General features: G+C 34.3%; 1 protein-coding gene across 1 annotated transcript in view; it reads right to left on the bottom strand.

Annotated features, from left to right (window-relative positions):
- The window catches only part of LOC133564052 (F-BAR and double SH3 domains protein 2-like), a 98,233-nt gene extending 94,479 nt beyond the window's left edge, over positions 1-3,754 (bottom strand). Inside the window, exon 1 of the mRNA XM_061918133.1 lies at positions 3,684-3,754. Coding sequence (XP_061774117.1) covers positions 3,684-3,754 — 71 coding nt within the window. The remainder of the gene's footprint in view (positions 1-3,683) is intronic.
- Between the last annotated feature and the right edge of the window lie 13,054 nt (positions 3,755-16,808).

Here is a 16,808-nt window from a genome sequence, read left to right as displayed (position 1 = left end):
TTCAATCAATCAATCAATCAATCAATCAATCATTTTTGATCCAAACATCTCCGACTTTTTGACACTCAGAAAAAAGTCCCGACTTTTTGATACTTGGAAAAAATCCACAGTTTTTTACACTTCCAAAAAAATCCCGACTTTTTGACGAAAACATTTCCCACTCATTGAAATTTTGAAAAAATCAAAACATTTTTAAAATTAGAAAAAATCCTGATTCTTTGACACTTTTGAAAAAATCACAACTTTTTGACACTTAGAAAAAAAATCACGACTTTTTGATACTTGGAAAAAATCCAGACTTTTCTCTCACTTCCATAGTTTGGCCTCGCTTTGTTTTGTAGTGGACGGATGAAGCCAATTAGAGGAATCGATGGTAAGCACTTTTAAAACTCATGATACTGTTAAACATTTTAATGAGCGAATAAAACAAACATAAATAATAAACTTACAGAGCAGTGATTCTGCTCATTTCTTTCTAGAAACAAGCTTGCACACTATTTATCTGGCCAAAGTAAAACCTTTTTTATTCTACAAAAGTTGTCATGTTGTGTTAATGGTAAATAAAAACAAAATATAATAATTTGCAAATAATTTTCAACTTATATTCAATTGAATAGACCACAAAGACAGGATACGTTCAAACTGGTAAACTTTGTTATTTTTTGCAAATATCAGCTCATTGTTTCCAAAAAGCTGGCACAGGTGGCAAAAAAGACAGAGAAAGTTGAGGAATTACTTTTTGACACTTAGAAAAATTCCCGACTTTTAGACACTTTCAAAAACCCCGAATTCCAAACACTTAGAAAAGAAATCCCGACTTTTTGACCAAAACATTTCCGACACTTAGACACTTAGAAAAAAATTCAGATTTTTTGACACTTACAAAAAAATGTGCGACTTTTTGACACTTACAAAAATCCCACATTCCAAACACTTAGAAAAAAATCCTGCCTTTTTGACACTTAATAAAAATCCAGACTTTTTGACCAAAACATTTCCGACTTTTTGACACTTGGAAAAAATTCAGATTTTTTGACATTTACAAAAATCGCGACTTTTTGACACTTAGAAAAAAATCCAGATTTTTTTGACACTTCTAAAAAAAATCCAGATTTTTTGACACTTAGAAAAAATCCAAATCTTTTGGCACTAAGAAAAAAAAAATCAAATTTTTTGACGAAAACGTTTCCAACTTTTTGACACATAGAAGAAAATATCTCGACTTATTGACACTTAGAAAAAATCCAGATTTTTTGACACTTAGAAAAATCCCACATTTTTGACAGAAACATATCCGACTTTTTGACACTTAGAAAAAATCCCGACTTTTTGATACTTGGAAAAAATCCACAGTTTTTGACACTCAGAAAAAAATCCCAACTTTTGACGAAAACATTTCCCACTTTTTGAAATTTAGAAACAAATCTGAATTTTTTTAAATTTAGAATAAACCCTGACTTTTTGACACTTTTGAAAAAAATCTCGACTTTTTGACACTTAGAAAAAATTCAGATTTTTTGACATTTACAAAAATCGCGACTTTTCGACATTTATAAAAAAATCCCGATTTTTTGACACTTCTAAAAAAATCTAGCTTTTTGACACTTAGAAAAAATCCAAACCTTTTAGCACTAAGAAAAAAAAATCTAAATATTTTGACAAAAACGTTTCCAACTTTTTGACACGTAGAAGAAAATATCGCGACTTATTGACACTTAGAAAATATCCAGATTTTTTGACACTTACAAATAAATGCGACTTTTTGACTCTTAGAAAAAAAAAATCCCGATTTTTTGACACTTGGAAAAAAAATCCCGATTTTTTTGACCCTTGTAAAAAAAATCCAGATTTTTTTGACACTTAGAAAAAAATCCCATATTTTTGACAAAAACATCTCCGACTTTCTGACACTTAGAAAAAATCCCGACATTTTGACACAGAAAAAATCCCGACTTTTTGACCACATTTCCGACTTTTTGACACTTTGAAAAAATTCTGATTTTTTGACACTTACAAAAAAATGCGACTTTTTGACTCTTTGAAAAAAAATCCCGATTTTTTGACACTTGGACAAAAAATCCAGATTTTTTTTGACACTTGTAAAAAAAATCCCGACTTTTTGATACAGAAAAAATCCAGACTTTTTGACACTTATAAAAAAATCCCGACTTTTTGATACTTGGAAAAAAATCCACACTTTTTGACACTCAGAAAAAAATCCCGACTTTTTGACGAAAACATTTCCCACTTTTTGAAATTTAGAAAAAAATCCAGATTTTTTTTTTAAATTTAGAAAAAATCCTGACTTTTTGACACATTTGAAAAAAATCCCGACTTTTTGATACAGAAAAAAAATCCCGACTTTTTGATACTTGGAAAAAATCCAGACTTTTCTCTCACTTCCATAGTTTGGCCTCGTTTTGTTTTGTAGTGGACGGATGAAGCCAATTAGAGGAATTGATGGTAAACCCTTTTAAAACTCTTGTTACTGTTAAACATTTTAATGAGCGTATAAAAAACCCATAAATAAACAGAACAGTGATTCTGCTCATTTCTTCTAGAAACAAGTGTAGTTGGCACGTTGTGTTAATGGTAAATAAAAACAAAATACAATAATTTGCAAATAATTTTCAACCTATATTCAATTGAATAGACCACAAAGACAGGATACTTAACGTTCGAACTGGTAAAAGTTGTTATTTTTTGCAAATATCGGCTCATTTGGAATTGGATGCCGGCAACATGTTTCAAAAAAGCTGGCACAGCTGGCAAAAAAGACTGAGAAATTTGAGGAATGCTCATCAAACGCTTATTTGGAACATCCCAACGGTGAACGGGCTAATTGGAAAACAGGTGGGTGCCATGATTGGGTATAAAAGCAGCTTCCATGAAATGCTCAGTCATTCATAGACAAGGACGGGGCGAGGGTCGCCGCTTTGTGAACAAAATGTGTGAGCAAATTGTCCAACAGTTTAAGAGCATCATTTCTCAACCAGCTGTTGCAAGGAATGTAGGGATTTTCACCATTTACGGTCCTTGATATCATCAAAAAGGTTCAAATGTCTGGAGAAATCACTACACGCGAGCCATGATGTCACGGACCTTCGATCCCTCAGGCATCAAAAAGCGGCATCAGTGTGTAAAGGACATCACCACATAGACTCGGGAACACTTCGGAAAACCACTGTCAGTGACTGCGATTGGTCAGTAAGTGCAAGTTAAAACTCTACTATGCAAAGCCAAAGCCATTTATCAACAACACCCAGAAAAATTAATCACACTTTTGAATTTCGATGAATCACATGCACGCACATATATATATATATATATATATATATATATATATATATATATATATATATATATATATATATATATATATCCATCCATCCATTTTCTACCGCGTATTCCCTTTCGGGGTCGCAGGGGGCGCTAGCGCCTATCTCAGCTACAATCGGGCGGGAGGCAGGATACACCCTGGACAAGTCGCCACCTCATCGCAGGGCCAACACAAATAGACAGACAACATTCACACTCACATATATATATGTATATATATGTGTTTATATATATATATATATATATATATATATATATATATATATATATATATATTATATATATATGTATGTAGTCAAGGTAGATTTATTTATACATCAGACTATTGCCCCAAAGTGCTGTACAGATTAAAGCAAAGATGTGAACGACTCCTAACGTCGTCATGCGGGTTCCATGGACCACCAAGGAAGGACATCTTGCTTTAGCAAGTTTGACTCTCTTTATTTTTCAATATGCTTGTCTGCCGGTCGGGTCGCTTTCCAGCTTCCGTCGCGTTCTCACTGCTCGCTCCTCCATGTCCTTCAGTCGGCCGCGTCGTCGTCTCTCGTGCGCTGCATGTACCGCATGTTCTCCACCTCCATCTCTCCTCCTTCTCCCCTTTTATGAGAGGACATACATTGATTGTGTCCAGGTGCGCGATCCACACACCTGATCTCGCCCCGCCTCGCCGCCCACTCGACTTCTCCACCTCCTCGCCGCCATCTTGGGCCGGGCTCCAGCGTGCCCTGCAGCTCTGTCGGTATAAATAAAAGTATAATATTAAAAATTATAATAATTACTAAACTTACAATAAGCTATATATACAAATGCATAAACATAGTGCAGAAAACAAACACATGAATATGAATATGTTAATCATTGATATCCGTAACACGTGGCAACGTTATTGACCAATTTACTGTCTCTTTACCCTCCCAAAGATAAATATTTACAATAAAAAAACATCTTTGCCAGGGTGCAACTAATTCAATTCACTTTTATTTGATTGCATTGTTTATTATCAGCCAGGATTACAGTAAATAGTGCTCCTTTCATGCGGTAAACACGTCTGCTTTGCATATTCATCCCATATATTATACACATAAATCCAGCCTACTTTAAATTGCTTTCATCGCCCTCTTGATTATGTTTTGCATCCTGTGTTGCTTTTTTTTTTTTTTTTTTAAAAGGATGTGAACTTAAAAGTTTTTTGCCGCAGGCGAGACACACAAAGTTCAACGAATCAATTTCGAGTGAAAAGTGTCATGGCGTCCGCACCGCTGCAGGTGATGATTATTTCCATATTTAAGCGAGATAAAGTGATGTGTTAGTTATTGTTATTGGGTGAGCAGTGTGTGTGTGTGTGTGTGTGGCATTTGTGTTAGAATGTGGCTTGTTTGTAGCTGCTAAAGATAACAATAATCCCTCCAGTTATCACCGTGATTATTAATAATCAGATGATTGCTAATCTGCAGAAAGAATTCATGATGATTATTTAATCGTGTGCTTGTTGGATACCCCGCCTCTTGCCTCCAGGGGGGGAAAAAAAATGCATTATGTAAAAATATGGTATTTCTATTTTGGAACGGACCACTTAGGAGTAAAAAAAATATATAATTTTTACTCACCAGTGACTCTGCAGAACATGTTGGTGTGGAAAAACCCTATTACTGAGCGTGTGTGTTCCTTTAAGAGCACAAACTTTGCATATGCATTTAAAAACAACATTAATAATGCATCATAGTCCCCCCTATTTAAAGTTAAAGTACCAATGATTGTCACACACACACTTGGTTTGGTGAAATTATCCCATGCAATTGACCAAACATAGTTTATCACCCCCTGGGAGGTGAGGGGAGCAGTGAGCAGCAGCGGTGGCCGCACCCGGGAATCATTTTTGCTGATTTAATCCCTAATGAGCCACTGAGTAGGTTTAGGAATGTAACCAGCTATATATATATATATATATATATATATATATATATATATATATATATATATATATATATATATATATATATATATATATATATATACATATATATATACATATATACATATATATATATATATATATATATATACATATATATACATATATACATATATACACATATATACATATATATATATATATATATATATATATATATATATATATATATATATATATATATATATATATATATATATATATATATATAATTTTTTGCAACATTTAAAAATTTGCTTACTGTGATAAGTTGTTATGTTAAAAACTATTCATATTTATTAACACACAAGAAAGTACCACAAATCGGTACTGTTGAGTACCACCAGTATTGTCATGACCCGCGGCTCGGATCATGTCATATTCTGTTTTTGTAATACATCCTGTTTAGTATTCGCCTTCCTTAGTTCCTGGTGGCACTTCTTGTTTGTTTCCGTTGCCGCAGTCACGTATTAGTGTCACCTGTGTCGTGGGAATTTCTTAAAGACGATCCTTTAGTGACGAATAGCTTTAAAATGATTTATTAAAGTAACAAAACAAATAATAACACGCTTTGCAAAGCGGGACCAAACCGGAACGACACATCCGTTCGTTCCAGCTTGTTCTAACTCCTTTAGAATTTGACATGACGATTATACGGTCTCAGAAGTCCCACCCTCCATGCTCATTTACATATAGTACACCAGTGGAATGAATACCCAAAGTCCTGTGAAGGGGAGAGGGTGTCGTTTGCCCAGAGGAGGGGGGGTCACTCAGGAAAGGGGAACAATTTAGCTCTGTTGGGGGTAAGGAAGAGGGAAAACACATGCCCACGTCAACTATAGTCCACATGTCACATCGAAGACACCGGAGAACGAGCCCTATCAGATTAGAGGCCTCTTGCAGAGCGTCACATTCCTAAACCTAATAAACAACTTTTGGTACACAGTTCAAAGAACATCATCTATTTAAACAAGTATAAGTAATTTTGCTATCACACTTGCCTTTCGTTTTTGACGCGCACCTGCCTCCTAATTTCCGTCCTCATATAAGCCTGCCTTTTCCGTTACTCATCCTCGCAGTCTAGATCGATGCAACAGGTGACGTCGCCGATTCCTATGGTGGTAAAAGTCTTTTTCTATTCACGCTATTCCTTCGTTTGTGTCCCTAGCTCACATGCTAGCGCTTTCAGTTCTTTCCAGCTCCCATGCTAGTTCGGTTGGTTTTGTCTTCAGCGCCTAGTGCAAGTCTTTTTGTTCTTAGTCTGTTTTTTGGCATAAATAAATAATTTCCTACCTTCACGCTCCTGTCTTGTCCGACTGCATCAACGAGAGAACACACCCACATCACCATACCTGTATCGATTCCTAGCTACGGGCAATTGGTACATACCAACTTGATTAATAAAGCCCTTTAAAAACAACCACCGTTGGAAACTGCACAGGAAATGGCGCAGTAATAGACCCCCCCACCCCCACCCCCCTAATTGCAAGCCATCAGCAGGTGCCGCTAATGGCAAGACAAAATGAAAAGTGAAGATGAATAGCATTTCAACACAGATTCCTGCGCTTCATCTCATTTTAATGCTAATTTATGGATTTTTTTTTCTCCGCTGTGACGGAGGACTTCTGTCCCTGAAGAGTGGCGGCACACTCACACTTACTGGAACCAGGGCACATACACTTGACCGTGGCACACCGATGGAGACAACTCCAGGCGGGGGAGGACAAAGACAGCGCTCCTCGTTAGAATACTTTATGCAGATGTGTAAATAATTCATGTGCACACCTGCGGCTAATCGGCACAGGCAACCAATTTATGAAGACAATAGAATTTGTCCGAATATTATTTTATTTATTTAGTGTATACTTTACATTTATATATTGGTGAAAAATCTATTATTTATTGATAAAATGAACAAAAAGCGAGAGCAATCGGGAAGTGTTCTGACCAGACAGGCTATGACCAAAAAAACAAAACATAATGCAAAACACTTATGTAAAATGTGGAGCAGATGGCGTCCATAAAGTACGAGTCAAAAGGATCGTCTATGGTCACCGGTGAATAGAGGATTCGATAACCATGTACCGACAAAGAAAGGTAGGGAAAAGGGTCAGCTTGCACAAACAGAAAGTAGGTGAGGGGAAATGCTCCTGGACAGAAGTGAAGCAGCCAGGGGAAACACACCAGCAAACCCGGAAGAGCCGCCAAAATAAAAGCTCGGGATAGGCACGAACACAAAACACAGAAGAACACTAACATGCAGCACATGCATAATACATAATACATATATACATACATATGTACATATATATATATATATATATATATATATATATATATATATATATATACATGTATGTATATAAATATATATCTACATATATACACACATATAGGTATATAAATATATATATACATATATACATACATTTATATGTGTATATATATATACATACATACATATACTCTCTATATATATATATATATATATATACATATACTCTCTCTATATATATATATATATATATATACACATACATGTATATAAATATACACCTACATATATATGTTTATCATATATAATATGTATATGTATATACATATACAAACACAAACACACACACACACATATATATATATATATATATATATATATATTTATATATATATTTATACATATTTAATAAATATCTACTATGTATATATATATATATATATATATATATTTATATATATTTAATAAATATCTACTATGTGTATAAGTATATATATATGTATATATATATATTTATATATATATATATATATATATACACATAGTAGATAATTATGTATTTAATAAGAGTGGGTGAAAATTTGACTCATACCTTGTTTACGTCCGTAATGACCTCTTTTAAGTTTTGAAATCAATAAGAAATATCAACAATCGAGAATGCACCAAACATGGAAAAGTGTAGCAAAAATGTTTAGTTTTCTCCATCATGCACTGGAGTGGATTTGAATGGGTTTAAATTTGAATTATGTTAGGCACATGGACATTTTCTATAATATCCACAAAATTCAACGAGTAAGGTTGTGTTATGCGTGACCACGTTCTGCGATGTTTGCGGTTTATTAGCACCATGACTAGGGAAGGTTATCAGGCCAAGGTGATGATTGTAAATTCTCTGCTGCATTACTTAAACTTGTTACGGCTGGACAAGACAATACTAAAACTACTTATTTTTTTCACGATTTTTAAAAACTTAATTAAAAACAATTACTTTTTTTTAAGAGTCAATTAAAAAAACATTTTATGGTCATTTTTATAGCAAATAATAAGCTGCGGAAGTCGATTTGAATCGAGAATCAAATTTGATGTAGTAAGATTCCAATCCCTAATGATAACAATAATATAAAATGTTGCTTTGCTCAGTTAGAAAACAACCCTCTCAAGCTGGAGTCCACCGTTAATACTTGACATTCCACTCCTATTTATCACACGACATTAATACTTATTAAAGAAGGGTTGTTCTTGCGAGGCTGGCCCCCATAAATCACATTTCCCATATTTACTAATTATACCATATCCAAACACGCCAGCGTCCACAGAAATATAACGACACAATAATAGGCCTTGGAGAGGCGTATAAAAGATGAAATATGGCCCATAAACCCCTTCATGAATTGAACCAAGTCAAAACTAATCGAGATTTTGATGAATTATGAAGCAAATGCCGTGGTTAAAAAACAAAAACATCTCCAAATATAGCCTGAAAGGGTTTGGCTCTAATTTGGAGTTGCTGACATTGCAATACGGAGACTAATTTGTCAAGAAAGCTCCCTGATTCGCACAAACCGCCAGAGTTCACGTGCCTTTCCCAGGCAATCAGTGCGGCGTGTAATTTACCGATTAATCTTAACCGCACTGATATTTATTCTTAGGATTATTAAATTCCAGCGGACCAGCCCCCTCTTTTCATCTCCTCTCTTACATTAATGAATACTTGCTGTCTCAAGTCTGGACTGGAAGGCTCTCTTCAGGAATACATCCTCTTTGATAATTATTTGACAAATGCTGGGCTTCCAAATCGCCTTTTAATGCTAAAAAGCAGCAATGATAGTGTTTTTCTCTTCGTCAGCCTAGCATGTCAGTCAAAGATGTATCAAAAAAAAAAGAAGACCTTAAAGGTTAGCTGTCAGCTCGCAGGCCGATACTGTAGCTTTGGAAGACTGACACATTTCATTTATCCCTTCACTTGGCATGGTGTAGCTTTGCGGGACTGTTTATTAGCATGTGTCATGGAATATGTCTGATTCAAGCAGGCACAAGACGTTGATACGAGGTCGATTTTACAGAAGTTTCCTTTAAAAGTGACTTTGAAACAACGTTGCAAAGTAGTCGTGTTTGTAAATTGAGACCACGTTGTTGTCGGACGTTGTTGGTTGGGAAATGACCAAAACTCAATGGTCAAATCATTGAATAAACGTCACCAAAAAGCATGTTCTTTCAACGTTATATTTGTTTTGTAGAATATTGGTTGGGAAATGACCAAACTTCAATGGTCAAATCAACGTCAGAACCCAACATTGATTAAACGTCATCAAAAAATCATGTTGTTTCAACATTGTATTTGTGTTGTAGAATGTTGGTAAAGAAATGACCAAAATTCAATGGTCAAATCGACATCAGAACCCAACATTGATCAAACGTCGCCAAAAAGCATGTAGTTTCAACATCATGTTTGTGTTGTAGAATATTGGTTGGGAAATGACCAATTTTCAATGGTCAAATCAACATCAGAACCCAACATTAAATACATGTTAAAAAGTGTGTTGTTTGAATGTTTTATTTGTGTTGTAGAATATTGGTTAAGAAATGACCAAATTTCAATGGTCAAATCAGCAACAGAACCCAACATTGATCAAACGTCGCCAAAAAGCATGTTGTTTCAACGTTGTAATTGTGTTGTAGAAAGTTGGTAAAGAAATCACCAAAATTCAATGGTCAAATCAACATCAGAACCCAACATTGATCCAACGTCGCCAAGAAGCATGTTGTTTCAACGTCATGTTTGTGTTGTAGAATATTGGTTGGGAAATGACCAAATTTCAATGGTCAAATCAACGTCAGAACCCAACATTGAAAAAATGTCGTTGAAAAGTGTGTTTTTCGAATGTCGTATTTGTGTTGTAGAATATTGGTTAAGAAATGACAAAATCTCAATGGTCAAATCAGCAACAGAACCCAACATTGAAAAAATGTCGCCAAAGAGCATGTTGTTTCAACGTTGTATTTCGGTTGTAGAATATTGGTTGGGAAATGACCAAATTTCAATGGTCAAATCAACGTCAGAACCCAACATTGATTAAATGTTGTTAAAAAGTATGTTGTTTGAATGTTGTATGTGTGTTGTACAATATTGGTTGGGAAATGACCAAATTTCAATGGTCAAATCAGCATCAGAACCCAACATTGATCAAACGTCGCCAAAAAGCATGTTGTTTCAACGTTGTAATTGTGTTGTAGAAAGTTGGTAAAGAAATCACCAAAATTCAATGGTCAAATCAACATCAGAACCCAACATTGATCCAACGTCGCCAAGAAGCATGTTGTTTCAACGTCATGTTTGTGTTGTAGAATATTGGTTGGGAAATGACCAAATTTCAATGGTCAAATCAACGTCAGAACCCAACATTGAAAAAATGTCGTTGAAAAGTGTGTTTTTCGAATGTCGTATTTGTGTTGTAGAATATTGGTTAAGAAATGACAAAATCTCAATGGTCAAATCAGCAACAGAACCCAACATTGAAAAAATGTCGCCAAAGAGCATGTTGTTTCAACGTTGTATTTCGGTTGTAGAATATTGGTTGGGAAATGACCAAATTTCAATGGTCAAATCAACGTCAGAACCCAACATTGATTAAATGTTGTTAAAAAGTATGTTGTTTGAATGTTGTATGTGTGTTGTACAATATTGGTTGGGAAATGACCAAATTTCAATGGTCAAATCAGCATCAGAACCCAACATTGATCAAACGTCGCCAAAAAGCATGTTGTTTCAACGTTGTAATTGTGTTGTGGAAAGTTGGTAAAGAAATCACCAAAATTCAATGGTCAAATCAACATCAGAACCCAACATTGATCAAACGTCGCCAAAAAGCATGTAGTTTCAACGTCATGTTTGTGTTGTGGAATATGGGTTACGAAATGACCAATTTTCAATGGTCAAATCAACATCAGAACCCAACATTGAAAAAATGTCATTAAAAAGTGTGTTTTTCGAATGTTGTATTTGTGTTGTAGAATATTGGTTAAGAAATGACTAAATCTCAATGGTCAAATCACATCAGAACCCAACATTGATCAAACGTCGCCAAAAAGCATGTTGTTTCAACGTTGTAATTGTGTTGTAGAATATTGGTTGGGAAATGACCAAATTTCAATGGTCAAATCAACATCAGAACTCAACATTGATTAAACGTCACTAAAAATCATGTTGTTTCAACGTTGTATTTGTGTTGTAGAATGTCGGTAAAGAAATCACCAAAATTCAATGGTCAAATCGAGGTCAGAACCCAACATTGATCAAACGTCGCCAAAAAGCATGTAGTTTCAACGTCATGTTTGTGTTGGAGAATATTGGTTGGGAAATGACCAATTTTCAATGGTCAAATCAACATCAGAACCCAACAATGGAAAAATGTCGTTAAAAAGTGTGTTTTTCGAATGTTGTATTTGTGTTGTAAAATATTGGTTAAGAAATGACTAAATCTCAATGGTCAAATCAGCAACAGAACCCAACATTGATCAAACGTCGCCAAAAAGCATGTAGTTTCAACGTTGTAATTGTGTTGTAGAATATTGGTTGGGAAATGACCAATTTTCAATGGTCAAATCAACATCAGAACCCAACAATGAAAACATGTCGTCAAAAAGTGTGTTTTTTGAATGTTGTATTTGTGTTGTAGAATATTGGTTAAGAAATGACTAAATCTCAATGGTCAAATCAGCAACAGAACCCAACATTGATCAAACGTCACCAAAAAGCATGTTGTTTTAACGTTGTAATTGTGTTGTAGAATATTGTTTGGGAAATGACCAAACTTCAATGGTCAAATCAACGTCAGAACCCAACATTGATTAAACCTCATCAAAAAGCATGTCGTTTCAACGTTGTATTTGTGTTGTAGAATGTTGGTAAAGAAATCACCAAAATTCAATGGTCAAATCAACATCAGAACCCAACATTGATCAAACGTCGCCAAAAAGCATGTTGTTTCAACGTCATGTTTGTGTTGGAGAATATTGGTTGGAAAATGACCAATTTTCAATGGTCAAATCAACATCAGAACAACTTTTTTCTTTTTTTTTTTTTTTTTTTTATTTATAAAAAAAAAAAAAATGTCGTTAAAAAGTGTGTTTTTCGAATGTTGAATTTGTGTTGTAAAATATTGGTTAAGAAATGACTAAATCTCAATGGTCAAATCAACATCAGAACCAAACATTGATTAAACCTAATCAAAAATCATGTTGTTTCAACATTGTATTTGTGTTGTAGAATGTTGGTAAAGAAATCACCAAAATTCAATGGTCAAATCAACGTCAGAACCCAACATTGATTAAACCTAATCAAAAATCATGTTGTTTCAACGTTGTATTTGTGTTGTAGAATATCGGTTGGCAAATTACCAAATCTCAATGGTCAAATCAACATCAGAACCCAACATTGATTAAACCTCATCAAAAAGCATGTCGTTTCAACGTTGTATTTGTGTTGTAGAATGTTGGTAAAGAAATCACCAAAATTCAATGGTCAAATCAACATCAGAACCCAACATTGATCAAACGTCGCCAAAAAGCATGTTGTTTCAACGTCATGTTTGTGTTGTAGAATATTGGTTGGGAAATGACCAATTTTCAATGGTCAAATCAACATCAGAACCCAACATTGAAAACATTTCATTAAAAAGTGTGTTTTTCGAATGTTGTATTTGTGTTGTAGAATATTGGTTAAGAAATCACCAAAATTCAACGGTCAAATCAACATCAGAACCCAACATTGAAAACATTTCATTAAAAAGTGTGTTTTTCGAATGTTGTATTTTTGTTGTAGAATATTGGTTAAGAAATCACCAAAATTCAATGGTCAAATCAACATCAGAACCCAACATTGATCAAACGTCGCCAAAAAGCATGTAGTTTCAACGTCATGTTTGTGTTGTGGAATATGGGTTAGGAAATGACCAATTTTCAAAGGTCAAATCAACATCAGAACCCAACATTGAAAAAATGTCGTTAAAAAGTGTGTTTTTCGAATATTGTATTTGTGTTGTAGAATGTTGGTTAAGAAATGACTAAATCTCAATGGTCTCATCACATCAAAACCCAACATTGATCAAACGTCGTCAAAAAGCATGTAGTTTCAACGTTATGTTTGTGTTGTAGAATATTGGTTGGGAAATAACCAATTTTCAATGGTCAAATCAACATCAGAACCCAACAATGAAAAAATGTCGTTAAAACGTGTGTTTTTCGAATGTTGTATTTGTGTTGTAGAATATTGGTTAAAAAATGACTAAATCTCAATGGTCAAATAAGCAACAGAACCCAACATTAATCAAACGTCGCCAAAAAGCATGTTGTTTTAACGTTGTAATTGTGTTGTAGAATATTGGTTGGGAAATGACCAATTTTCAATGGTCAAATCAACGTCAGATCCAAACATTCATTAACGGTTGTCACAAAGTGTGTTGTTTCAACGTTGTATTTGTGTTGGAGAATATTGGTTGGAAAATGACCAATTTTCAATGGTCAAATCACATCAGAACCCAACATTGAATGAACGTTGTCAAAAAACATGTAGTTTCAACGTCATGTTTGTGTTGGAGAATATGGGTTGGGAAATGACCGATTTTCAATGGTCAAATCAACATCAATACCCAACATTAAATAGATGTTGTTAAAAAGTGTGTTGTTTGAATTTTGTATTTGTGTTGTAGAATATTGGTTAAGAAATGACTAAATCTCAATGGTCAAATCAGCAACAGAACCCAACATTGAATAAACGTCACCAAAAAGCATGTTGTTTCAACGTTGTATTTCGGTTGTAGAATATTGGTTGGGAAATGACCAAATTTTAAATGGTCAAATCAACGTTTAGAACCCAACATTGATTAAACCTCATCAAAAAGCATGTCGTTTCAACGTTGTATTTGTGTTGTAGAATGTTGGTAAAGAAATCACCAAAATTCAATGGTCAAATCAGCAACAGAACCCAACATTGATCAAACGTCGCCAAAAAGCATTTAGTTTCTACGTCATGTTTGTGTTGTAGAATATTGGTTGGGAAATGACCAATTTTCAATGGTCAAATCAACATCAGAACCTAACAATGAAAAATTTCGTTAAAAAGTGTGTTTTTTGAATGTTGTATTTGTGTTGTAGAATATTGGTTGGGAAATGACTAAATCTCAATGGTTAAATCAGCAACAGAACCCAACATTGATCAAACCTTGCCAAAAAGCATGTTGTTTCAACGTTGTAATTGTGTTGTAGAATATTGGTTGGGAAATGACCAAATATCAATGATCAAATCAACGTCAGATCCAAACATTAAATAGATGTTGTTAAAAAGTGTGTTGTTTGAATGTTGTATTTGTGTTGTAGAATATTGGTTAAGAAATGACTAAATCTCAATCGTCAAATCACATCAGAACCCAACATTGATTGAACCTCATCAAAAAGCATGTTGTTTCAACGTTGTATTTGTGTTGGAGAATATTGGTTGGGAAATGACCAATTTTCAATGGTCAAATCAACATCAGAACCCAACATTGATTAAACCTCATCAAAAAGCATGTCGTTTCAACGTTGTATTTGTGTTGTAGAATGTTGGTAAAGAAATCACCAAAATTCAATGGTCAAATCAACATCAGAACCCAACATTGATCAAACGTCGCCAAAAAGCATGTTGTTTCAACGTCATGTTTGTGTTGGAGAATATTGGTTGGAAAATGACCAATTTTCAATGGTCAAATCAACATCAGAACACAACATTGAAAAAATGTCGTTAAAAAGTGTGTTTTTTGAATGTTGTATTTGTGTTGTAGAATATTGGTTAAGAAATGACTAAATGTCAATGTTCAAATCAGCAGCAGAACCCAACATTGATCAAACGTCGCCAAAAAGCATGTTGTTTCAACGTTGTATTTCGGTTGTAGAATATTGGTTGGGAAATGACCAATTTTCAATGGTCAAATTAACGTCAGAACCCAACTTTGATTAAACCTAATCAAAAATCATTTTGTTTCAACATTGTATTTGTGTTGTAGAATATTGGTAAAGAAATCACCAAAATTCAATGGTCAAATCAGCAACAGAACCCAACATTGATCAAACGTCGCCAAAAAGCATGTAGTTTCAACGTCATGTTTGTGTTGTGGAATATGGGTTGGGAAATGACCAATTTTCAATGGTCAAATCAACATAAGAACCCAACATTGAAAAAATGTCGTTAAAAAGTGTGTTTTTTGAATGTTGTATTTGTGTTGTAGAATATTGGTTAAGAAATGACTAAATCTCAATGGTCAAATCAGCAACAGAACCCAACATTGATTAAACCTCATCAAAAAGCATGTCGTTTCAACGTTGTATTTGTGTTGTAGAATATCGGTTGGCAAATGACTAAATGTCAATGGTCAAATCAGCAACAGAACCCAACATTGATCAAACGTCGCCAAAAAGCATGTTGTTTCAACGTTGTAATTGTGTTGTAGAATATTGGTTGGGAAATGACCAAATTTCAATGATCAAATCAACGTCAGATCCAAACATTCATTAACGGTTGTCAAAAAGTGTGTTGTTTCAACGTTGTATTTGTGTTGGAGAATATTGGTTGGGAAATGACCAATTTTCAATGGTCAAATCAACGTCAGAACCCAACATTAAATAGATGTTGTTAACAAGTGTGTTGTTTGAATGTTGTAATTGTGTTGTAGAATTCAACGTCGGATCAAAACATTCATTAAAGGTTCTCAAAAAGTGTGTTGTTTCAACGTTGTATTTGTGTTGGAGAATATTGGTTGGGAAATGACCAAATTTCAATGGTCAAATCAACATCAGAACCCAACTTTGAAAAAATGTTGTTAAAAAGTGTGTTTTTGGAATGTTGTATTTGGGTTGTAGAATATTGGTTGGGAAATGACCAAATTTCAATGGTCAAATCATCATCAGAACCCAACATTGATTAAACGTTGTCAAAAAGCATGTTGTTTCAACGTTGTAATTGTGTTGTAGAATATTGGTTGGGAAATGACCAAATTCAATGGTCAAATCAACATCAGAACCCAACATCAAACATCGCCAAAAAGCATGTAGTTTCAACATCATGTTTGTGTTGTAGAATATTGGTTGGGAAATGACCAATTTTCAATGGTCAAATCAACGTCACAACCCAACATTGATCAAACGTCGCCAAAAAGCATGTTGTTTCAACGTTGTAATTGTGTTGTAGAAAGTTGGTAAAGAAATCACCAA

Source organism: Nerophis ophidion, linkage group LG13 (genome assembly GCF_033978795.1).
Source record: "Nerophis ophidion isolate RoL-2023_Sa linkage group LG13, RoL_Noph_v1.0, whole genome shotgun sequence".
NCBI classification, from domain to species: Eukaryota; Metazoa; Chordata; class Actinopteri; order Syngnathiformes; family Syngnathidae; genus Nerophis; species Nerophis ophidion.
This window is presented reverse-complemented; position numbering and strand designations above follow the sequence as displayed.